The following is a 26,900-nucleotide window of genomic DNA, read 5'->3' on the forward strand; positions in this document are numbered from 1 at the left end:
AAATGCACCCGCTGTTTTTTGTAATCTTATTCTATATTGTTAACACTCGTTTATCCTGCTTGACAACGAATTACAATTACCAACTTAACAGCGACAGTTCGCCCAAAGTGTTGGTTATTCTAACATGGGCGGTTGCACGAAAAACGCAGCGTTTGTCGGTAACCCCCATTCAACACGGCGGTGGATCGCTCCAGTACAGTGGTCCCAATGGCATCTAGTTTTATGAATGGAAGACTCCACTCTGCTGCGCCTACGCCTTTTCTGACGAGAAGTGGCGCAGCACATTCATGCGGCGTCAGAGGAGGCGATGGTCTCTCTGCCTTACCTGAAGACCAGAGGGGCTCAGAAAATAAAAAGGGACACTTTTAATCAAACAGTACTGCAGAAACATGCAAAGAATGAATCGACAGGGCGAAAGAAACCGAATAAAGAAGACTCAATTCACATAATACTTTTAATATACAAAAAACTCCAAACGAAAAGAATGATGTTGTTTATTGCTCTCTGTTATGATGCGAATGCAGTGCATGTGTCTTCTATCAATCTCGCTAAATTGTCGATAACATGTACTACATCTTGAGACCACTGGATGTGCGTAAATGTGTGTTTCTATGTTTTTGTATGTGTAAGTGATATGTGGTGTTTGTATGGTGTATAAGTGGTGTCATTGTGCGTCACTGCTTTGCGAGTAAGGTGTATGTGTGTTTTGTGCATTGTTACATACATATGGCTTTGTATTTATTTTTGTGCAGCTTTGCGTGTTGGAGAATCTGTGTTATGTTATGCATTTCTGTGTGTAATAGGAGTAGTAGTCTTGCAAACACGTAGAACACAGACTTGTGGGATTCAGGGAACCACATCTACAGGGAAATCCGCAAAACACGCTGTCTGAAGTGTATACATTTATTTATGAATTCAATAACTCAGAGCTCAAATACAAATATCCAGGTCACGAGACTCGAAAATGCAGCCAGGATCACTACATATTGTGGGTGGAGAAACAAAATGCCAGTTTCACGCAGGTTATATGTAAATGAATAACGCAGGGTACATATCTTACATGAATTAGAGTATTACAACTGGATTATAAATCCATGATCTCAAACAGATACGCCTTCTGGGACTCTCTTATGCGCAAACATCTCTACCAAGGGCACGCGCTGCAGCCGTTTTGTAAAAATCGCAGGAATTTCGCCCACTTTCCTAACCTCGGGAGCCTGAGCATAATGCAGTTTTACCATAACTATGCTGACTCTTTAAAAAGGCCCGGTTGCATAGGAGCCGAGTTTTCACGCAATTCTAAAATTAAGAAGTATTATGTAGTGCTTTAATTTGTAAAACAATGAATGTCGGTGCCCAAAGTTTTGCCGAAAAAAAACACGACCGGCTAGACAAACATCGGGGATGTAGCATGGGTACTCTTAATCTTGAATCCACCTCATGCCTTTTTCAGGCACCCCTCCCCTCTTTCTTTTAATATTGCTGGTTATTTTTAATCTCTGGTTTCTCTCTTTGTTTCTGTTTTCTGTTTTTCTCTCCCTCATTCCATCCCTTTTTTATTTTTCTGTTCCTTACTCTAAGTGAAGATCCGATTACAAAAAATAAGTGCCAGTCCCTAAAAAATGAGTGTCAGTGGGCCGCACCTGCTACCACCGGCTCAATTTAAGCACGGCTGTAATGAGAGACAGCGACTCGCTCTACAACAGGTTGCACCGCCGAGTACAAAGAGAGGTTTTTTAAAAATGTATTATATTGGCACTGTTTCTCTAAATCGTCTTAAATCCTTTTTGATTCACATGCAAGGGATGTTACATTCCTCTTTTTTACTACTGCTTTCCTCTTATATGCCGATTGACTATATACACACACACACAGTTTTTCTATAAAAATGCGCCCTACAACAGAAACCAGGCGCTATAAATCCGATTCAGTGTGCTTTAAGGCACCCGTATTAATTAAAAATAAAAACAAAGATGGCATTATCCTTGCCTACTCTCCATTCTGCATCCCCCAATGATGAAATGCCTACAGCATGAATCGCTGTCTGCAGCAGTTTGTAACATATGCAGATTTCACATTTTCTGGTCTGTTCCTGAATGAATAAACACAAATAGACATTCGCAACATGCTTGCAAATTCAACATAGCTATATATAGACCAGCCATTTTATAATATATTCACCCAATCTGTACATTCAGACCATAGTCTTTTGTTCATTGCAGCGGTGCTGCAGTCAGACATCCGGGTAATTGTTTCAAAGGGCCCGATGAAGTGCATTTGATCGGAGGCAGCTACCGACTAGTTAGGAAGCACATTTCCGATGATGTCCGACCTTGAACCAACACAGGCCGCATACGTCTTCCAATCTCATATTTAAAGGGGGGTAAAGAAAAATCGTTTGTTGGAATAGAAGAAAAGCCACTGGAGTCTCCATTTTGAAGTGAAGTGAGTTCGAGTGTGAGGTTTCCTTGAAGTGCATTCACTTAGTCTACTTCCATTCGGCTCAAGACTAGGAGTAAATGGATGGCCGTGCCTGCGTGATACATACACGGCATGCGTGAGATAAGAGGACGTGAAACATACTTAATAGCATGCAATAGACGACGGGACACGCACCAGGTCCAGGCTGCACACATCTTTGCTTCTCCTCCAGATGCTGTGTACCATGCTTTGGGGCAATCACAGGGCCAACTAGCAGGAGCAGGCTTCACAGACCGCGCGGTTGTACTAATCACTGGACCCAGGGGAATACTTGAGGGTCTTTTTTGGGTGACGCGTCACCACAGAATGAGGTACATCATATACTTCTGCATCCCTCCCACACTGCACAGCTCGCGGGGCTTCGAGTTGCCGGTGTGAGCCTATGTGTGAAAGCCTCTGGTGAGGAAGTACAGGGCCGCTCACATCTCTGCACTCGTTGCACACAGCTCACTGCATTAGCGTGGCCACTTTTGTGAGAGTTGCAATGCCATGAGGCACGTAGAATACACGCATACCTTGAGACAGCATCGCCAGCACGTGTTAGTGTCGACGGTGTGGCCATGTTATTTTTCAGAAGTCAGACGCGTGCCCGCACCTTTCCGCCCTGCACAGCTCGCATGCTTTAGATTCGCCAGTGTGGACCTTGCTCCTGGGCAGAAGTCTCGGGCGGGAGGCAGGAGTGGGACATGCCACATATACCCCTGGAGGCTCCCGAGACTTTGTGTTGTTAGAATGGACCATCGTCTTGTTTGGAAGTCACACCCGTGCCCGCACCTCTCCGCCCTGCACAGCTCGCATGCTTTAGATTCGCCAGTGTGGACCTTGCTCCTGGGTTGAAGTCTCGGGCGGGAGGCAGGAGTGAGACATGCCACATATAGTACCCCTGTAGGCTCGCGAGATTTTGTGTTGTTAGAGTGGACCGTCGTCTTGTGTGGAAGTCCCACGCCTGCCCGCACCTCTCCGCCCTGCACAGCTCGCATGCTTTAGATTCGCCAGTGTGGACCTTGCTCCTGGGTGGAAGTGTCGGGCGGGAGGCAGTGTTGGACGTGCCACACATAGTACCCCTGTAGCCTCGCGAGACTTTGTGTTAGAGTGGACCGTCGTCTTGTGTGGAAGTCACAGGCAGTTGCACAGTTCACCAGGCTCGGATGCCCTGCAAGTGTCCCTGTTGCCCCTGGGCCGCGGTGGCAACCCCAATGTTCACGAGCTGGCTGCCGGAGGGGGCGCCAGTGGGTACCGAGGGCGCCCCCACGTAGTTACAGCCGTAGCTGGCGTTGTAGGGCCCGGGCGCGTAGCTGCCGTAGTATGTGTTGTAGGAGTAGGGGCTGACGGTGACGTTGTAGGGGCCGCTGTAGGCCTGGGAGCCCCCCAAGCAGGGCTTGCCGTCGCGCACCAGCACGGGCACGGCCACCCTGCGCGGGGGCGGCGGGGGCCCGGCCAGCTCCAGGCTCCGGTCCTGCCGCTGCCGCTTGCACTTGTAGCGCCGGTTCTGGAACCAGATCTTGACCTGGGTGGAGGTGAGCTTCAGCAGGCTGGCCAGGTGCTCGCGCTCGGGCGCCGACAGGTAGCGCTGCGCCTTGAACCTGCGCTCCAGCTCGAAGACCTGCGCCTGCGAGAAGAGCACGCGGGGCTTGCGCCTCTGCCGCTGCTTGGGCCGCTCGGGGCTGCCCGCCGGGTCCTCCTCCTGCAGCAGACCCTCCTCGCCGACACACGTGCCTGAAACACAAAGCAGCGAGGCAACTGGTTAATCAATGCACCGATACATCGTCAAACAAATGCGATAATCAATAAACAAATGTATACATCAATCAGGGAATCTTTACATCAATCAAATGAAAAGGTACAAATCATTAAATACACAGGTGTAGCGTGGTCGGTAAAATTGAGAGGGGGGCTCGGGTTTCCCAACAATCACGCTGGTTAAAATACATTATACGACAAGCAGGGCAGGAGGGGAGCCTTAAAGAGCAGTGGGAAGGGGGAGGAGTGCGGACTGTGAGGGGTTCTTATAACTCAATATTTTACAAAATGATTTTTTAAGACCTTTAAAACAGAGACTAGAGTAAGTGTGTGTGTGTGTTTTTGTCAGAATTTATATGTAAAATTCCCAAGTGAAATCCCCAAAACACCACAACAACCCATCTTAAAGCACCTGTCCAAACTATTTACGCCAGAATAAATATATTAGGGGGTGTAGCACCCCAAACACCTTCGCTGAAGCTATGCCCCTGCAAATACATGCATTAGTCAAGTAAAGCAATGATAGTTTACTGAGGCATTACATCAATAAACATGTATCAATCTAAACAAGCCCACGTCAAATGAAGTAATGTCCAAATCAACAAAAAATCCATAGGTCCATCAATATATATCAAGTAAAAGCAATGGTATATCATTAACACAATAAACAAGCAGATAAATCAATGCCAAATCATACATGCAATTACATTCATCTATTCCGAATGTAAAACACAGTATTGCAGTAAGGTTCTAAATCAAATTTAGGGGCATATTATCAAGCCAGGCGATAAAATTAAGACGGCGATAATGGGCTTGATAATATGCTCTATGGAATTCCAGTTGAAGCCCATGTTAAACGTCCTTCACATTTAACATGGGCTTCAATTGGAATTCCATAGAGGATATTATCAAGCCCATTATCGCCGTTTTGGCGGCAGTTTTCTGCCGCTAAAGCGGCGATAATTTTATCGCCTGGCTTGATAATATGCCCCTTAGTCATTTAACCAACACATAAACCGTCTCTATCTCACCAGTCACAAAACCAACCGAAAGTACAACGGATTAGCCAATTTCACGACAATTCAATAAAGCGTAAAATAATCATATCAAAGTAAGGGATATATAAACACCACACCGATCACCCAAAAATATAACTTAATATGTCAGCCAATAACTTAATATGTCAACCAATAGAAACATCCAGCAGTCAAGTCAAACTGTGAACGAATAGAACAGTTCACCAATAACCAGCACACGGACAAAAGAAGCAAAAAGCAAACACTAAATAAGAAAAAGAGACTACCAAAGAGAGAACTTAATAAAGAAATTCATCTAGCAATAAATAGACCAATAAAACAACGAGAGGATGAATACATCCCTAAACAGATTAACTCAAAAGCCAATTAATAAATCAGTATATTTTTCTGGCAAAATTAAAATTAAAACGATAAAGATTGATATTAACAATAAGTATTTCATTTAGTTTCTGATGACACCGTTGTTTTGTTGCCTGGCAGTGCTGCAGGAAACAGGGGATACCATTAACCCGCATTGTTCCAGGATTGCTCCCTACATTCAGAGAGGGCAGGTATATTGCAAAGCTCTCTATGGGTGTAATTTTAGCAAGAAAACAAGCGAAATCCCTTTTTGTTGTAAATTTCGTCTATACTACATATATATATATATATATAACATACATTTATGAACGTATATTTCCGAAGAACGTGAATTTTGCTAAAATGTGCAAATCGAGTTTTTCTAACCTAAACATTGCCTTTAGTATTTCTCATGAAATGCATTCACTTCCAATATCAACTGTAAGCAGAGCAGTATTTACAACTTCATAAAACACTTTGTACATAACTAAATCTAAGCATCTTACAAAGAGGCGCTACCTCGTCATGCTAAATTCCTGTATAATGTAATATTTGTTAAAAATATATACATAACTGCATAGTTTGGGCCGGCCATGGACAACTTAAACAAATGCTTTGGATCTTGCCATGAAACACGCAAGGAGCATCAACATAATAATGTCCGTTAATGTTATTTAAAAAAAAAAAATGGTTTCCTCAAAACCCCGCAACAAAAATACAAACACCCTTTCCTAAAGAATTAGCAAGCGCCAAAAATTAAATAACTTATTTTTATTACACAAAAAAGTGTGTGCATTTTAAAACCAACTCCTTCATTACAAAGAGAAAATAAAGTAATCTTTTAAATATAAGAATGCACAAACCTCATACCCGCAAAACGGCATAACTCTTTTTTATTACCAGAGATATGGAAAGTATAATGAAGACGAATGACCTCTCGAGCAAAAAATAAATAAATAAATAAATAAATGCACACATTTTAACTGACTTGGACCTTATTGAAGAAAAACGATAACTGCGCCTTGAACCTGCGTAGGTGGAGAACACGAGTTAGTCGCCCGGCAAAGACGTTTCAGCCTTTCATGCTTTTTGGGGCAATATCTGAGTAATATTGTATCTTTACATATCTTTACAATAAAGTTAAAGTACTTCGAGGAAAAAGAGATGGTTGGCACTCTAAAACGATGTATTATTCATGTAAAAATTGGTAATTTATGTGAGTAAGTTTGATGATAGGAAACGTCCCTGCTGTCTGCACCCAGAATGAATGCCTATTTGCCTGACTCCATCTTTTTCCATGATTTGGCCTGTACCTGCCTTAATGGCCCATCATTTCGGGAGGGTGCGTGCTCTAACTCACAGGTGTTTGAGTTAATTTAACCACAGATTATCTACAGTCAAAACCTCAGTATGCTTTTAATCGCTTTTAATTGCATCCGGTGAAATTTGTTTTTTCACGATTAACAGATTAACATAAACCTCACATAACGTGCAGGTGAAATCTCCGTTGCATGCGCGCGCTGGAGGCGGGCAGCGGAAGCACTGCACCGGCAGGCGCGAGCCCTGTGTGCACGCGAGCCCCACCGTGGCACCCCCGACTCACTTTGTGGCGCATTCTGTTTGTTGGGTGGGACTTTTGGTCTTTTAAGGGCTAGAAAAGAACGCTCCTGGTACAGAAATAAATACGATGCACCACTCCTGAGCACGCAGCCACGAGTGACAGATGAGAGATGCACCATTCCTCCACAGCCGGGCTCACCCTCATGGATAATTGGCTTAAATATCTATTCTCAAGGTTTGCTTAATATTGGACGATAGTTGGTGATCATATACATTATGACGACGACTTTAAAACGCTCCCCATAATTGGACGAGACCTGTATATTTAGTAACATATTCGCATTTATATATGTGCCTGTGCCAAAAATACTTCTTTAATTGTGGTATAAACCAACGAACATTCTCTGCACACCGTAGGATTGCAGTGTAGTGATATTCACGTAGCGCTGCCTACCTCTGCCGAGGTTCTGAGGCGCTAATTTTAAAAACAACGGTTTTGTCTGAAGGTTCGTCGAGAAGAATGCTCGCGCATTTTAACTGTAAACGTTGTAATGAATATCTATGCATCGATGTAAACTTATATATCCAATGCAATATTTCCTCAGGCAGCCTTGCGGCCACACACCGACCCAGCAATACACACCTTTGATTTCAGTGTGCTGTTTTGTGTTCAGTATTCCTCGGGGAAGCCAAATAAACGCAAATAGAAGACCAAGGTGTTGTAAAGTTGACACGAAAACCCATTGACTTCTCACATTTTCATAATGATATTGTTTTGACAAACGATCAGTAAACAACTTGCAGAGTATCGACTCTGAAGCAGTCCCGGGGTTCCTTTCTAAGGGTATGTATTGATTCCGGGTCTCACTGTGTCACACTTAACCGTAGTGTTTACACAGTGACTGACACATTTACACTTCCCATCTGGAGTGCAATAGCACACAATATTCAGTGCTTGAAAATTCTTGGAACGAGTATGCTCTGCTAATTTATTCAGTGGCAAGGGGCAGCGCGCGACGCAACGCAAAGGCTGAAACAAACAACATAGAGAAAGGACACAGAAGATTACTGTGAGGGAGAAGAATGGGGGAAGACGAGTGGGATATATAGTATCTTACCCTTCAGGCTAATGTTATAGATAGAACACTTAAAACAATAGTTTCAAAATGCATAAATCACAGGAATGGCAGAAAATGATGTCATACTCATTTCTGTTATATTTCACCTCATTGAATAATTGTATGTACTTATAACCTACAATATAAACATACATGGTGGCTAACCAAAAAGTATGGCCTTCTAATGCCATCTCCATGTGCTGGTAGCAGTTATAAAGTCTGGGTGGTTTGTAAATGTCACCAGTACCCTGAGATGGCCATATAGGATACCGGCTCTTATGTAAACCTCTCAGAAACCCATTTGGGGGATCACAGCAAATGCAATGCTTATGACCTCACAAAATGTATACAAACAAACAATACAGAAGCTCAAAATGAAATGAAACAAGACATAAATTCACCAACAGACAAGGGTACATTCACAGTCGTCTCTGTCGAACTGGTCAAGGTACTGTAATATGGCACCATGTCTGTAGGATGAGTTGCAATATCTGTCTTGCATCTCTTTCATTAAGGGTGGGGCCCTTAGCATTGCATTTGGTGTTAGAGTTATGGTGGGCATGTCTTTTGTGCGGTTATTAGTCGTGGCCGTAAGCATAACTTGCAAATTTCAATGGCATGGTGCTACCACTGCCTTCCTCAACAGTGGTAATAAATAGCATACGATTGTGCACATATGCTAATATGGTTTATGACGTGCTGTTTTTAATTTGCATTAGTTATAAAGCTAGATGCTTAACCAGATCCAGAGCACAGTCTTATTTTTGCATAGATCTATTGTGTGAATTAGTGTTTGGTATGATCTAAGTCCAGAAGGCCCAGCTGAAGCAGCTCTACTATGCCAAACATGGGAAATCACTATTGCACTGGAGCCACACATGTATGACTCTGTCTTTATTACTACACTTGCTCCAGATGACGCCTTTTATTAGACACATATATTTTGAATGAGATAAGTAGCATATATTAACGTAGACATAGTGTAATATAATATACATGACCAACATTGAGTGTGATAAAACTAAATATAACTGGCGGTGGCCAGGTTTATTTTCGGGCATTTAGCTTCAAAAACATGCATTTTTTCAAAATCGAACCGTTTATGGAAAATAGTAGCGGGTTACAGGACTGTCTTTGGTTGTCTGAAGATAAAAGACAAGAAAAGTATTTAATTATGCAATGCAGAATTTTAGAAAAAACACCCCAAGCTTTGTAAAAAACCCACATTCTGTTCACAGAAATGAGAGTTTTGAAGCCGGTTTTCTGCAAGGTACAGATAACTATGGGCATGGATTAGATTGAAAAATGCCCCGCCTGATTTTGTTTCATGAATTGATTAGAATATTTATCAACCAATGGACATGTGCAAGCCTGCTGAGAGTGCGTTGTGGCTTTTACTATGGTGAGGAAACTCGCCTTTCATATAGATCCCTGAAATATTTATATTTTTATAGGGGTCTTTGAAATATTTTCCATGTCTCATGGGTTCCTACAATATATGGGATATTATACAATTGGACATAGTTAACATTGATAGGAGTTCCTTGTACTCTGAAACTTGGGCAAAGATTAGCCAGGGCATGAATTAGGGCCCAACTCCAACAATACCAACAGGATCAGTCCTAAAACAAGGGTGTGTTCTTGCCCCAACCTTGTTTAATCTTTTTATTTCAGATCTGAGCATAGCTCTGGATGAGGTGAACTCACCCCCACCCCCCAAAATTGAGACAGCAACCACTGACATCACTTCACTGCAAAGGCGAGTGCTCATGGATTTAACTCCCATTGTCCTTCAAAACTTGCTTGCCACATGGACTCTTTACTGTGCAACAAACCGGATGAGAGTTAATTTAGAGGAAACTAAAATAGTCATCTTTGGGAATGGCCATAAAAAGAAGGGCAATTGGTATGGGGGGAAGTAGCTCGGGCAGAAGGAGTCCCAGCTATGAATACCTTGGGGTTGGCTTCGCGAGCACCCCTGTCCCAGGCCTCTCCTAAATTCCCTAAAGCCTTGCCTTGCTTCACTCATCTCCGCCTTTCAAGCCCTGCATAGTAAACTCCCTGTGCCAACTTGGAAGCCAACTCTGGCAGCAATCAAAGCAACACTGATCCCAATGCTGTCTTACGGATCAGCAGCCTTCCCGGGAGAGCTAAGCCTATTTCTGAACAATGCCAGAGTAAATTCTTCCGCCTGCCATTCCATTTCCCACAATATACGTCACCTGCACAAATTCGTTCAGAATTTGGACTTCACGAGCAAGGACTAGTACAGGAAAGCGCCCTCCTTGAGTACCTGTCACCCTTAAGAATAAGCCCTCCGAATACACTCAAAGCACCAACCTGGAAAGAGATTCAGGATAACAGCCAAAGGAACTGTTGGGCCCAGGTGAGAAGTGCGGCCTTAGAAGTGACGGCCTCCCAACATCTGTAGGAAGCACACTTCCCACATCATTCCTTTAAACTCGCAGTGAACAAACAAATGAAGCGATTTTCCTGGACACAAGATCAGGAACGCTTCCACAAGCATAAACACTCGAAGCTGTGTATCAATACATATAAATCATCCACACCACAGAGCTATCTTTTTGAAACCATCAAAGGCTCTTACAAATCTATATTTCTAGCGCTAAGACGCGGCCTTTTACCATAAAAGGATGCAAAGCCACCATGGGCCCCAGAACCGATTTCTCTGTCATGCAGGCTGTGTCAGGGGCTGCACAAATCTTTTTGCACATATTGTGCATATGCCCCATCTTGCAACCTGTTGACAGAAAGATATTACACATCCTTTTTAAGGCTAACTAACAGAGTAAGAACATGCCGTCAAGCCTTGCTGTTCTGCTTGCAAGGTCAGAGTTACCAAGTACTAGTTGCAAAATGTATTATCATTGTGGAGCAACTATTAAAAGTGGTTGCACAACCAAACTGAGGAACTATTTGCTAAAGGTTTTTCCCTTTCATCAGCACTTTCCGCCTCTGGCCCTTTACCATGCGTACGTCTGGCTCAATTAAGAAGACACACTGAAGAGTCCGCTATTGTTTAGTACGCAAGTGTATCTTTCAACCGTTTTAGACTAGTAATACGCACCACATTCTTCAGTTTTATCTGCTGCACACTAACTTTTTCAGTAGCATTAACCGCTTCGGTGCTCATGACGAGCCCAGCTCGTCATAACCGTCGCAGCCCGCCCATGCGCGGTTGATTCCCCGCCTGTGCGGGAGAATCAATCAGTGGGCGGGGTCGTGACGAGCTCAGCTCGTCATGAGCACAGCTCCACTGTGCCTCATGACGAGCTGGGCTCGTCACGAGCATAGCGCCACCGCCGCCACCCCCCCGCACCGCGGGGGAATTACCCCCGCGTGGAAGGAGTTAAGAACAATTATTGAAGAGACCACGCACTAGCACTTTACCTTGAGTATGTTTTGATTTATATGGTCAATTACAAAGGAGACCTCACATTTCAGCACGTTATTGTTCTTTTTAATTGATAGTATACTGGTATTTTCCATCCCTATGCTTCATTCTTATCTACGAAACACCAGCTCTGGAAGGATCCTCGTGCTTAGCGTTTGTAATAGTACTTTTTACAATATTTTTTGATCGTGCTAAGGTTTTATTTAACTATATCACGATTAATCAATTGATAGGAGTTCTATGACACCAGTAATGACATTAACAAAACAGATAGTCTAAAAAGACTACAAATTTACAAGACAACTTGAAAACCTTTCTCAGCCATGTAATTCGAATAACAGAGTGAGTGTGTGAGTGATAGTCTGAGAGTTTGAGTGACTGAGAGACTAAGGGGAATTTTCACAAGGACTTATCTCCGATTTATCTCCACCTTAACGCATCAAAAGTGGAGATAGATCTAACCCCCCATTCACAAGCTGGTGCAAACTGCAGATATCACCAGTATTCCCGCGATAACTACCCCAAAAGTTATCTCCACGGTAGACACCACCACCTAACCCTAAGGAGGTGCAGAGTAGGCGTTCCCGTGCAAAAACACACGAAAAAACCACAACACCACTTTCACAACAAACTGCCAGATCCATGATGCGAGTCAAAAACACGTGATAAGCCGCTGTAGCCGCAAGTATTTAACACCTGCCTCAAGCAGGTGTAAAGACGGATGACTAACCGCAGTAGGCAATGGGGCCGCGCACACAGCCACACCTGAAGAACAAACGACGCTATGAAGCTAATTATCACACCTCGGAGCCCCAACAAGGCCACAACACCCACCGCCACCACCCCCAGGACCCAGGCCCGTCCCCCCCGGACCACCACAGAGGCATCGCAGAGTAAGACAGCGGACCTACCGAAAATGCACCACTCTCACAGACCTAACGCCCGAGGAAGTCATTGCCCACTACAGGCTCAAAAAGACAACCATCCTCCGCATCATGACACACATCGCCCACAGGCTGACGGTCCCAACACAGCGGAGAACCAACATCCCTCCGCAGACAAGGCTACTGGCTGTGCTGAACCTGTTAGCATCTGGTACCTTCCAACCAACAACTGCTGAGTCGAAGGTGTCTCACAGCCAGCCCTATCAAAGTTCATCACACCTGTCCTGGATGCCATCCTCAGCTTCATACCCCAGTACCTTCACTTCCCCAACACTGCACAGGAACAGCTGGAGACAAATCAAGGCTTCTACGCCATAGCCGGATTGCCGGCCGTGTTGGGGGAAATCGACTGCACACATATCCCACTTGTGTCCCCTGCGGATACTGCACAACACTACTGCAACAGAAAGCACACACATTCTATCAATGTGCAGGCAATAGTGGACCACCGGGGACTCTTCACCAATGTCGTCGCCAACTACCTAGGCAGTGTGCATAATTTCTTCATCTTTCAACAGTCCATCATCAACCAGCACTTCCAGGATTGCACCTATGGAACGGGGTTGCTCGTTGGTAAGTGCCAAATCAACACATCACACACCCCAAAGCCACCAATACACAACGCACAACTGTGGGAATGCACACGTGACCAAACCACATACAACATGTCAAACAACACGACCACCTACCAGACACGACAACACCACTCCATGGTCATCCTGGGCTACCCCTGCAGACAATACAGACATATCATGGCACCACAGCCACACAACAGCTGAACGTGTGGAGATGCGGAATGCAGCCATGTGCGTGGGATGCAAGTGACCCGTGAATGGGAATGGACACAATGACAAGTGAGGCGTGGATGTGCAGGACAGACATGGGTATGCAAACCACAGACATGTCCATGCAGACCACAACTGCTGGTGACTGGAGAGTAGTGAGCAGTAGACGCAACCATGGTCAGATAGCAGAAGTGTCACACGCTGCGTCCCCCCTGTGTGCGTGAGCATAGTGGGTTGGCCCTGAATACACCAGGGCTTGTCAGGGGTGTGGTCAAAAACCCCATTGCGCAGAGCGTGGTTCACTCCCGGGAGGGCCAACGTAACTGACAGTGCGATGCCTCGCGGCCTGCCACGAGGCCGACGCCATGAGCAGTGGGACCTGCGACCCTGTGCACCTGCTGCACCCCAGGAAGCTGATGCACAGACCAGGCCTGCCTGCCCCAGCTCACCAGGGCTGCACTGCTCACCTGCCGACACTGTTGTGTGTCAAAGAGGGCTCACCACGTGTCGGTGCAAGCTCCAAGCCCCAGTCCCGCGACCTCTGCAGCCTGCGCAGATCATCGCTGCCCCCCCCACGCTGGCCCACATCACTCCTTTCTTATTAACATACTCCTCCGGCATCCACTTCGGCCCAGTAGGTCCCACATGTGGAACTGCATCCTGAGTCCTGAATGGCAGTGACGCCAAGTCTGTGGCAGCGGCCACAGCACCAGACTCCCTTCGATCAGTGAGGCATAATTCCATGTCGCAGGCCTGCGACACGTGGTGCCCCTAACCCTGTTCAATGCAAGCCGGCGACACATGGTGCCACTTACCCTGTTCAGCGCAAACCAGCGACATGTGGTGCCACTAACCCTGTTTAACGCAAGCCGGCGACACGTGGTGCTACTGACCCTGTTCAATGCAAGCCAGCGACACGTGGTGCCACTGACCCTGTTCAATGCAAGCCGGCGACACGTGGTGCCACTAACCCTATTCATTGCAAGCTGGCCACACGTGGTGCCACTAACCCTGTTCGACGCGTGCCGGCAACACGTGGTGCCACTAATCCTGTTCAACGCAAGCCGGCGACACTTGGTGCCACTGATCCTGGCGCCATGAGTGATCGTCATCCTCCGGCAGAACATCGATGGTGTCTGAGCCTGGGGGTTGTCATCAGCAATGGGCAGGAATGGACTTGTTGTCTGGCATGGGTCTGTGGCATTCATATCCGCCATGTTTCCGGACACAGCTGGCATGTGCCCTCTGCATCATGCTCTGAGGGTAGACCTCCCATTCTCCCCGTGACACTCCGCAGAAGGCACCTATGACACATGCGAGGCCCTGCTCTGCCCTCATGACCCTACCCCAGTCTCCCACAGGTCAGTGTCCTGTGGCGGTGGGCCCGTGTCGGCCGCTGTGCATCCGAGTCCACTAGCCCTGTGCGACTCGAGTCATTCTGCCTTGTTGTTCTGACATTGCATTTCTGAGTGCCTGATGACTGTTGGAGTTGTTGCCAGCACCAGCTACTCCCTGAGGGCTGGCTTACACTCACCCCACACATTGCCAGCACAGGCGTCACTGGATTAGTGGATCTGCCCTCACATTCTGCCGAACCAAGTATTGGCTGTTTTCTCCCTGCACTGTCACAGTTGATCAAGGATATGCACTCTGCCCTTGGATTATAACACCCCTCCGAGACCCAGACACACCCTCCCAGAGGCAGTACAATGTGGCCCACATATGCACCAGGGGCATCGTTGAACGCACATTTGGCGTGTTGGAGTCACGTTTCAGGTGCCTGGACGGCACAGGTGGATAGCTCCTGTACAGTTCGAACATGGTGTGCAAGATGATCGTTGCATGTTGTGTGTTGCACATCTGTGTTTGCACCAATGACCCATAGATCCCAGTTCCAGAGGTACCGGACAATGATGGTGACGATGGGGCAGGTGACCCACATCCCACTGCAGCTGCGGCAGGAATGGCCCATAGGAACACCATCATTGACACTTCCTTCTCATGAGCATGTCACATTGTGGCCATCCAGGGCAATCATGGGACAATACAAGATGTCCACTTGCACAGCCTGTGTGATTAAAATATATTTGCAGGTTACGGGTTAAACTTGTACATTGTCATGTTATATTTTCCTGTGGTTTCAGATGTGATTTGCCATGTTGTGCACATTTGCGGAACAAGTTGTGTCCTGTGTTCTGTTGTGGAGGTGTTGCTGTTTGTACCGGGATGTTGTCAATGTCAAGGTGCACTTATGCTTATATGCGTGTGCTGCACGTGGGTGAATCGCTCCTGCGGCTCTGATTTGTCTGCCAGTGGCCTCTTTCATGCGGTGTGCTTGTTGGTTCTCTTCTTCCACAGTGCTTGGATATTGTGGGGTACATTTTGTCCTCTGCAGTTGGTCAGGGTGCATCAGTGGTACTCTGCAGTTGATGTATTTTTTTCTGTGGCATTTTACGTATGCTGTTCTTGTGCTTTTCCCCGCATTACGCGTGAGGATTGCTGCCCTTGCGCTGGTTGTCACTGTTTTCTTATTGCGCTTTGGCCCATCGCAGGTTTTTTTGTGTTGTGGTTTGTGGTTTTATCTCCATCGAGGTGGTTGTTTCGCGGACATTGTTCGCGGTGTCGGCAGACTATCGCATGGTACCGCCTTGCTGTGAATTCCACGTTGACACATGGTTATTTTCCCGCGATAGGCTGCGATGTGTAAAGTTGCGTTAACATTTTTTGGTGATTTTTATCACATGCTCTTGTGAATATACCCCTAAGAGTAGTGACTAAGATATTAAGCCAATCAGTAATTGCACAAATGTTTGTTCATCGCTGCAAGTATTCTTAGCTATTTAAAGTATGTGAGATTGTGGAAAAGGGGCGTGAGCTACCTAATATACTGAACACATGCTATCCAACATCATTAAAGTATAATAATTCCTTAGTTCTTAAATGACACTTTATGATTAAGGTTTAATGTTATATTGTGTTGGTCCTCTAGATTAAAGTGTGATTCCACCCTATGGGCAATCTGCATCCACCAGCCCACCTGCACATAGACATTGGATGTGAGTAGCAGGATGTTGGTCTCAGGGCCTGGCCAGAGGCCAGGCTCTGCACCCAGCCCCACTTAGAGCTGACACCCTCTGCTGCTCATGGCTGTGAGCAGTGGAGGGGTTGGCGGCAGGGACTCGCCCGTGGCCAGGCCCTCCTACCATCCCTACCACATACTGCAAAGCCCCTGCTGTTCATGGCTTTTGGCTGTGTGCAGGGGGGATATTTGCTGTAAGTTGCCCTAGAGTGTTGGATTTATGCCCAAGTTTGAAAATGATCATAAAACCCCAGAAATTCAAGAGAAAAAACAAAGGTTAAAGTGATATTATGATTAGGTATGATAATATGATCTTGACTTCCATTACAAAACCAAGTAATTTACTGAAAAAAGGTTAAAGTGATGTTATATTTATGTTTTGAAATGAGATAGATAAAAATGAACATTGAAAAAAAAACCAAAGAAACCCAAAACATTCCGGCCAGGCCTTGTGCCTAGCCCACCTGCGGGTGGCCAACCCTCCAAGGACTTTCAACCCACATTTTCTTCTCCTTTTGAATTTTGTTTGAGTACCACAGTACTCCTGAAGTACCAAACATGCAAGCTTCAACTAGCGGTGGGCGGAGTTTACTACACAGAATTTAGTGAAGTTACATGAAAACTGAGTCAGATTCCGCAGAGTTCTGCGTACGTGCGAAATTAGGCATGTTGCGCTACTCATACTGATTTATCGCACCAGGAGTTCGTTCTGTGTTAAAAAATCTGCATACCTGGCACCAGGTGGTGTGCCAAAGGGTGATGCTTCTCAAGTTTATTTTGCACACGCTCAAGTAGATTTTCTGCATGAGCGGCAGCTTTCTGACCGTAAACAGTTGCGACCGCCGTTGTTAGGGAAATCTTGCTGGGTGCCCGCTTAGCGACCGAAAATCATGCTAGGGGATGCCAAATCTCGCTTGCCAATTTACTGTTCAGAAGCCGCGCGTGAGCAAAAACTCCACCAGACGGTAGTTGGTGGGATTTGCCCAGAACTTCGTGTTACATATGTAACGCGGAGTGGCCAGAACTCTGCCAACCTCGCTGGGGGAGTGGAATTTATTGCCCACCCCTAGCTTCAACCCCATGGTGCCATCCCCCAATGTAGCCTGCACAACTTCACAGCACCATGGAAGCCAAGCTTCTGAAATGGGTCACACAGAGGCACCATACTATGTCATTAGAGGAATGCATTAGGCCCAATTTTTTGGCCCCTAGGAGGGACCAAATGGGTCTCCTCACAAATACCTGGCAGTCAGGTAGTCCCTACCCTGCTCCATTATCCCCTTTATGTCCGCCCCTTACACCCTTTTTATGCAAGTGCCTGAGTCCTGTAATGGCAGCCACAAAATGTTCTTTCAAGTTGTGGCTGGCTGATCAGATCATGCGGTCCTACGAAATCAGTACTCAGCCTGCAGCACTGAAATAACTGACAGGAGAAAAAGCTCCTTCAGTCAATCAGAAGACCTTATATTTTACAATTTTCGGCACCATGGAATTTCCGCGGGACCAACCATCCAGCTATATGCCTAACTTTTTAATTTCTTCATACCCAGCCCAAGCCCCTCTTTAAATGCAAATTTTCCAAAAAAGCTGAACAGATTTAAACCAAATCACAAAAAGCACTCTTTCTGAGTATAGTTTTAACTTTCTGGCAAATTTGTTGCAATTCCATTTTGGCTGTGTTTTATTTGTATCGGAGAGCAAAATTTCCCATGACAATTAACACTGGAAATTAATAGTTTAGGTTCACACCCCTTAATATGTGCTCTGCTTGAAGGATCAACACAGATTTTTCCATGAAGGAGCAGAGGTGGATAAACTGTTTTTGGAAAGTTTGATACAGATTTGTCCAATTGTGTCAACGTTATTAGCGGAAAAAAATATCTTTCTTTGGAACCTTTGATCGAACTATAACTACACAGGCCCAGCAGCCAACCCCCCACCAAGCAAGGCCAAAGGCTGTGCACAGCAGGGGGTTGATCACCAGCAGATTTAATGGTTGTAGTACCAGGCACCAACACCCTGCTGGACTAGGCTGTGCACAGCAGAAGAGGTGACTAAATAGGATTTTTTTTTTTTTAAAGTAATTCAATGAAAAAAACTAAGGTTAAAGTGACATTACAGTTAGGTATGGTAATAAGATCTTAGCTTACATAAAATAACTAGATATTCACTGTAAAAAAGAAGGTTAAAGTGACATTATAGTTAGCTGTTGAAATAACATAAAAACTAACATTTAAAAACAACAACAAAAAAAACCTTAAACTCACTAGTAAAAGGTTACCAAACTAGCTATAACCACCGCCACTGGAATTATGCGATTGCGTAGCAGCAGCGATTTTCACATGATTGTAGATTTTTCACATTTGCCAAATAATCCATCAAATGCTGCATACTCTGCAGATTTTAACAAAGAAAAGTGTGTTTCTAGTTCAAATGGTTTGAAAGTTAGTAAAAATGCAGCAATACATGTTGTCACGTAGTGAAAGGCCCTTCAAAGGGTGACTGGTCAGCTTTCTGTAACGTATTGCTATATTTGTGTGTTTAACTGATACTAATGGCATACAACTAATGCCCATACAGTGTTAACAAGCTAACAAATTACAAAATAATTAAGTAATATTATCCCAAAATGTGCCACATAATGCCGTATAATTTGCCTTTTCTTGCCAAGTAATTTACTCAACCCTGCCTTACAATTTGACCCACCCCTGCCGCATAATTCCAGTGGCCCTGACTATAGCTTGAACCCTTGTCTTTCACTGCTTATCACCTCACATCTTATATCACTCATGACACGTCATTGGTGACATCATTGATGACAGCATCCAGTTATTGTTGCAGCTTACTATAGGGTTTGTGGGCTTGAAGTAATTCAACATGCTACAACTGTGCTCAATATTCTATTAATTTAATGGGATTATCCTCTGAAACACTTCACATGACCTGCAAATTTAGGTAGAGAGGTTGACAGGTTTGCATTGACCACTGAAAAGACAGCTTGTTGCCCAGGCTCTATGGACAACACTTGGTAGTTTGGTAGAATATGCTACAAAAAGTCCTGAGCTGGACAAAATAGCATACAACCTTACAGCCATGCTTACATTCCTAGTTTGGGATAAACCACCTCTAACTGGGACGCAGGAGTGCTTTGCCAACAAAAAGGCACGTGTGTGCCATTTAGGAATTTGCCAGAATGCCAGCAATTATGTTTTTTCCCAACAATTATATTTTTATTGTGCCACCAATATTGATAGTTTGTTACGTTATGGTGGTCAAATGAGCGTTAGGGGTGGGGGAGGGGGGGGGGGGGGGGGGCAAGGGGAACCACAATGGATGCGGGGGTGATAAAGAAAAAGAGAATACTATGGAGATTGGCTGGTTGTCTGTGGTAGAATATTTAAAGGGTAGGGTGTCAGTTACTTTCTAAGTGACTAAATTAATATCATCAGTGCATGATGTTCAAGGAACGTTTGCTCAAGTAAACAATCTCTTTAAATCCTTATACCTTTAACCGAAAGAAGACACCTGAATGGGATTGTATGATGCACTCACTCGGTTCCTGTGTTAAGGCAGCTGCCCAATGAGTTACCTAGAAGCCCTGGTACTGGTGTCTAGGGTGCGTGAAGATTCCATGTTTAATTCTGCAACCTTCTTGAAAGTCTATTGACATCTTTAAAACCTTTCACCGTTTCCAAAATATTTTGCAACTGGTCATCCAGATGAAAACAGTGACTTTTGCAACAAGTTATGACACAAACATCTTGGTTAACACAAAAATTGAAATCATGCGGCAATCGGTTCATTTTCTTTTCCTCTGTAATGCCGGTGTGAGTGAGAAAGAAAGATTCGGCATACATTTTCCAGCATGCAATTATGTTACAAAGATGCACACAGTGTGAATCGCAGTTTAGGAGAAATAATTGGCGGGCTTAATGGTAATTGCATGAAAATAATCTCGTCACCCAGTAGAAAAAAAAAGGCTTGCAGGAGAAAAGGAAAACTGGGAAAATGTTTCCGAATGGGATAAATTATGACCTTCACAAACTTCAAGGGTAAAAAAATGCACACCTCTACCTGTGACTGTAGTGATAGGTTTCATGGACTGAAAAACAGAACCTCCGTTTCACCAATCCAATCTCTCAAAAAGTGGAGTATCTGTAGTGCTTATAATTAATCTGAAACACTTTCTCTTTCAATAATTCAAAGTTATTTGATGCTTTGCAAAAGCAGGAAAACAGGAGGGTCATTCATTTAAAATGTTGCAATTCTAAAATTGTGAACCCCATAGAACAGATATAATAATTGGCATGTTGCACTTTCCATAGGTTTTGGTTCCAACTCTGTAAATTTTTGACCAGAGGCTTCAGAATCTGGGACACTTTGGTATTATGTTTCCCCCAGCATTTTAAAAAATCTCATAGTTTCGATCATAATGTGTAGGGCCCTTTTAGATGCTTTTCGAGCATAAGTTCCTGGATAGAACACATACAAATGAAGTAGCTTAAGTTGTCCACATCAAAGTTACCCTACAAGTGATTCATATTGTCTAGTCATTTTATTCAAAAAGGAGTTTAAACAAGGTATTTATTTAGCTATGTTTTGGGCATGAGTAGAATGGACATGTTAGATGAGTAAACAGAAAACATGGCAAGATTCCGTGCTGACGTTGCCATTATAGACACGTTCGGATACTATCCAGACATGTTACTAGAACAAACACGAAGCACGCTTTGTTACCACTTGGAACTCAGCCCAGACAAACATGCATCCACTTTAACTTTATGCATTTGGACAAACAAATCCGGCTTCATTGTGCATTCAGGTATACGAATACATAGGGATGCTATTGAATGTGAATTTATGGGTAATGTGCATTCGGTACAATTTATTTAAATGAGTGCACATTTGAGGCAACGACCTAGTGAACGTACATTCAGAGACACCAATGCACATTTAAGCACACGTGTTTACAGAATCCACACAACAGCACATTCACAGTGCTCAAGTAAACATATACAAAGAGGAGAAACCGTAAAATATACTGCCTGTTTTGGAAAAACACAACAGTACCGATGTGCAGCACTAATCAAATGTGAATGAAATACACATTCAGTGCCTTTACTCATTTAGTTAATGCATAGGCTTAACTGGGAGTTATGGTTGAAATCGGTATCTAGGGCTTATTATCGACTATTTAAATCGCCGTCTTCTCTTGGCATGATAATAAACCATATGATTGGTAGTTGATGGCTGCTTGAATTGTTGGATCCAACCACAACCCCTTTGAATTACTGAGGCACTGTTCCTATGACACCCGTTTCCATTGACATGTAAAGTTTTTTTTTTAAGCCTAGGTTTTCAATAAATTGTAATCTGTTCTTACCGGGAATGGTATCATTTTGGTGAATTATGGGTTCTGAAACCACCGCAGTTTGCAAAAATAAGAGTCAAATGTCCGATTTGTACGTGCATTAGATACGTTCGTTGAGCTGCATAAATATGTTGGTTGGTTAGTATCTGTATCGCTAGCCACAAATATTTCTACACATAAACTTAAGTGCATGCTTATATTTATTTAATTATGAATGTAAACGTATTTATTCGAACAATGTATGCCTAGAAGGGCTGATATATCTTTAAATTAGAAAAAAACATATGTGCTGGCATTTCAATGTATGTGTTCATACACCCGCACTTGTTTATTTACGTGTGTGTGTGCTTTTCTCACTTGAGCTCATAATTCCGTGTATGTTTGCTAACGCTATTGTTAATTATGGTGGTATGTGGCACACTGATGCCTAGAGCGTGTATTTGCATCATATCTCATGTCTTCCGCACCCCTCAGAAGCCGTGTACTTTTCTAGTGATCCGTGGTGCTTAACCTACTTCGTCTGTGCTCGGCCGCCTCCATCTCCTCGTCCAGGGGGGATTCACAGGAACCTCTCAGGAGATCATAGTCCGCTCCAGCCCCGCACCTTCCACCCTCCACCTTGAAGGGGAGGCTCCTGTCCCCGCTGGGTGTCCGGCCGGAACTCTTTGAGGGGCTGTGCATGCAGGAGTTGCCCCCCCTGGCAGGGGGCTCCCCGGAGCCGTGCTGTCCCACAGCCCTGGCGCTCTGTCGCCTCTGTTGCTCCAGCTGCAGGATGTCCTTCACGGAGAATGGGGTGGGCAGCATCCCGGGGCTGTGCCAGGGGAGGATGGGCTAATGGAGCGGTGCGGACCCCGTCCAGTGTGCAGCCGGGTCCTATTAGGTTGCGGGCAGTGGGGCAGAGTTTCGTTAACCTGCAAGCGGGTCTAGCGTCTCCAGGCAGGCTGGGTCCACTGCGGGCTATGTGCCTGTAGCAGGTCTCCTTACATTCCGGGTCTGGTACAGATGGGGTGTGTGCCTGTGCTCGCAGCAGCAGGCCCCTTCACAGGAAGGGTCCGCGGGATATGCGCGTGCATGTGGCTTCAGTAGGACAGGTTCCAGGTGAGCTGTGTCCTGCGGTTGCCTTAGGTCTCGTGGCAATGGGAGACACCCGAAGGTCTCCTGTCCAGCAGCAGCTGTCCCTGCACTGCAGGGTCCCTCGGAACTCTGCCCCTTTATCAGCAGACCGTCTCCAGTCAGGTCAGGGGTCCGTGGAAACGCGCGGCTGTGGCTCCAGCAGCTAATCTGACAGGGTCCCCGGGTGCAGTGTGCATGTCGCTCCCGGCAGGGCGGACTATGAGGCGCCCAGAGCCCGCAGCACAGTCACAGCGCCGCCTCTGACGTGTTTAATGAGCTTTACTACACTCTGAGAAGTTGTGAATGAGCGGAGCCCTTCTCTGGCGTCCATTGGCTGCCCTGTGTGTCAACAACACCCTCAGACGCGCGGCTTATTTTGCAGTCGGTGGCCACGTGCTGCTTGCACACCTGGAGGCGGCAGCACTGGAAGAGTGGGAAATAATTACGCACTGAACGCTCTATCTATTCGATTCCAGGGAAGTGAGGCAGGAGCCTGCAGTCCCTGCATCGCAGGTGTGGGGAGGGGATGCACATTCCAGTGCCCCCCGTAAACGTAAGACTTATGAATTTCTCTGCGTTCTGGGAATCCCAAGTATTCCTCACCTCTTTCTGCAGGGAGCCCCATCATTTTACCTTACACCACTGTTCGAGTCAATAGGCAGGATGCATGGTGTACCCCATTAACACCCCCTCTCTCTCTCTCTTTCTGTCTTTATCTTCTCGAACACTCTTACGAGTTCGCTCCCCTTGTGTTTTATCACTTGTGATCTCACAACAGGGAGCTCACTGAAGGCCAGCAAACGCATTTATTTTTTGCTTTAAAAAAAAGAACCAAAAAACATCTAAATGTCACTTCTCAGCATCCTGCATTTTATACAACTATTCTCAGTGGTAAAGAAATAATTTTCTTTCTGACTTTGGACTCAAAATCATAGGGGTTCACAAGAAAGCTGTGTTTTCCCTCTCACTGGAAGGCAGCAAACATTTTTATGCAAAATGAACAGATGATGGACGGAATGGGGAACAAAACAAACATCTCACCGCAGTCACAGATCTGGGTTTAATCCATAGTTTTTTTGCTCAAAGCGCCACCTCAGTTTTGACCCAACCATATGCAAATCAGCCTCGACCCTGCTTCCCATGGGAACAGTACAGCCTGAACTGCCAGGCAAGGTCCACCCTGGATTGGAACAAAGCATCCTGGGACCGGTTTCAGTGTATCACCCCTCATCAGCCAGGCTAGCTTGAATCCAGTGGCACAGTAAACACAGGGCCAACATCTGGGTATACCCTTCCAATTTAGGGCAACAAAAGCAAAAAGATCAGATGATTGGCTGAACGCCGAACAAGCCAAACACTCACCCCGTCACAGTTCGTTTATGAGCATCAGGATCCGCCTGCCTGCCTGCCTGCCTGCCTGTCTATCTATGTACTGTGTATCCTGTATCGTGGCACAGATGTACTCTTGGCAGGACAGAATCTCTTTTGCAGCCTCTGAATAGCATGCAAACAAATGATTAGGCTGTTCACCAGTGCTTGATTTGTGCCAGTGGTTTCCAGTGCTGAGCACCGGCACTTAATAGTGAACACCGGCTCTTATGGCAGTCAGCCAGTTGGGGCGCTGTTGGCTACTTTTGAAATGAGCACAACAGTTATTCAATATTAATTTAAAATGACAAATACCTGCTGCCAAGGCCATTTCTATAGCTTTTAGTGGCCTGGAATAGTCTCTAATGTCACACTTTTAGGAGTGAGATCTTTAGTGGTTGCGCTGACACAGTCATTAGCAGTGCTGGCAGGGGCAATGGACAATGCAAGCTGCTTTAGCCTCCAGTCACGGGCCAGGCACTTTGTTTTTATTTTACAATGAAGCACTGCTGTTCACCAAAGCAGCTGATTCTTTATTGACACTGCCAAATGCTTGTTACATCTTTTGCAAATGTTCCTATGGCAGGCTCAACAATGAAATTGCTCGGCTCATTGTACTCTCTTCCTAGCTGACTTCCTTAGTTGTAATCTCAAAAAGGATTGGCATTTGGATCAGGCACTCCACTGGCCCCCATCTGCCCACCTTCACAGGCATGGCTTTGCCAGCTGCATCCCACCTCCTTTGAATCACATAATCATCGATATGCCTGTGCCATTCAGAAAGGTGTTGCAGCATGTAACAGGCTGAGTTCCAACATGTTGGCGCCTCCTGAATGAGGGCTTTTATAGTTACTTTATTAGTCTGATGAATGATCCTATGTGCTTGCGGGCTTCGAACAAATGACTAAAACATGTGTAAATACTTTGAAAGATGCTGTTGAGATGCTCCTGTTTAATGAGGTTTATGCAATGCATTAAACAAAGGACATTGAAGTGTCATTCATCAGCCATGGCTTTGAAAATATTACTGCCACTGTCTATGACAATGACCCCAGTGCAATTTGTTTTTTACAATAATCATGCAAAATATTGACAACATTATAAGAAATTATGCACAATGTAAATTCGTAATTTCATGCTGTATTCTAGCATAAAATGCATTGTCTCATCAATTTTGCACAAGGGCACATTTAAACAAAGCACCACGAACAACAGCTGATCGAGTTCTCCTATTCCAATGCAATTTACCATGAAAGGTGCCATTCATGATACCTTTTTACTGGGAATGGCCTGTAATTACACGTTGTAATAGCTTAATTTGGGGAATTTCACATAACAAGTATAGCACAAAAGTCCTGAAATCATGCAAATTATGCCTGCATAATTTAAATTTCACCCAAGTCTACAACAAAGGAAGCATGAGAACAAAGAACATGATTGCCTCATCCTGCGATGAGCACCCAACAAAATCTTGTGGCATTGCAAGGAAAGGATTGCATAGCTACATATCTAGCTAAAATGTGTCTGTGCTCACACACAGGAGTGTCCTGTACCCAACACCAGTAAAGCAGCAAGGTCAGAAACGAAATTAAATACACTTTAAAAATTCCCCAATCACAAACAGCCCATGGCAGCATCCATTACCCCACCAAAATACTTTTAAAGTTGCAAAAAAAGTAAAACACAATATCACAATATCAAACATGTCATTTTAATACAAAAGCATAAAATGGTGGGCAAATGCACGGAGACAAATGTAGCTGACAACCAGAGAGCATGTCTGGCTACATTGGCCTGGACTCCAGAAGCCACCCCAACTCTAGCCACCAACAGGCACATGCAGATAAATAATAAGTTATGTTTTGCATTTAATACAGGGCCACCTACAGACCCTTACAATAATTAAAACATGTGCCTCCCCCCTAAAAACAAAAACATAGTAAAATGGTTTATAGATCTGTGAAAAAATCACAAAAAGAACATAAGGAATGGAGTAAATTAATATTACAATCTCAAGCCTCCACCATCCCAAAAATGTTGAAATTATATCCCTTAAAAAACTTGTTCCTACAATGACCCCTACTCCTAATTCCAGGCCATCCAACAACAAAAAAGGGTAAAAAACCAGAAAAAGAACACAAATGGTGGTGCTTGCCCTACTTAAAAAAATCAACTAATTACGAAGCAATGTTTTGAACTTACTTGCTTTTTCCCCCAAAAGTGAAATTTCCAATGGTGTGGATGCAACAGAGATTTCGGACAAAAAGAGAGCGATACTATCCTTCTTAAATGAAAATGTTCAAGGGCTGATCAAAGCAGAGAGGGATTCTTTGGACAGGAATACGAAGCTGCGACTGTACGTACAGAAGAATCCCTGACTCTATGGCACTTTCTTCCTGTTAAAACAAGAATTGGCATAGCCAATAGGTCTCGCCTTTGGGACCTTAGAAGTGTTTAGCCATGCAACACTTGATGTTGTTGCACCAAGGATATTGTACTGGATAACGAAACACTTATGAGGTCCCAAATGGGAAACCTATTGCCTATGCC

The 26,900-nt window shown here is 44.8% G+C and overlaps 1 protein-coding gene across 1 annotated transcript; it reads right to left on the reverse strand.

Moving 5' to 3' along the window:
- Window positions 1-440: 440 nt before the first annotated feature.
- Window positions 441-23,279, reverse strand: NKX2-6 (NK2 homeobox 6). Its single transcript, XM_085633311.1, has 2 exons — window positions 22,385-23,279; window positions 441-4,197 (listed from the first exon to the last, which is right to left on the reverse strand). Exons 1-2 carry the CDS (start codon window positions 22,671-22,673, stop codon window positions 3,617-3,619), a joined length of 870 nt encoding a protein of 289 aa, XP_085489437.1. The 5' UTR covers window positions 22,674-23,279; the 3' UTR covers window positions 441-3,616.
- Window positions 23,280-26,900: the final 3,621 nt, after the last annotated feature.

The sequence above is a fragment of the Triturus cristatus genome, chromosome 11 (assembly GCF_964204655.1).
Source record: "Triturus cristatus chromosome 11, aTriCri1.1, whole genome shotgun sequence".
Classification (NCBI taxonomy): Eukaryota; Metazoa; Chordata; class Amphibia; order Caudata; family Salamandridae; genus Triturus; species Triturus cristatus.

Excerpts from the sequence above, each read along its gene's own strand:
- NKX2-6 (XM_085633311.1), bottom strand. The coding sequence starts at position 22,673 with ATGCTGCCCACCCCATTCTCCGTGAAGGACATCCTGCAGCTGGAGCAA. Across the intron at positions 4,198-22,384 it reads GGCGGCCGAGCACAGACGAA|GCACGTGTGTCGGCGAGGAG; the intron begins GTAGGTTAAGCA and ends TTTGTGTTTCAG.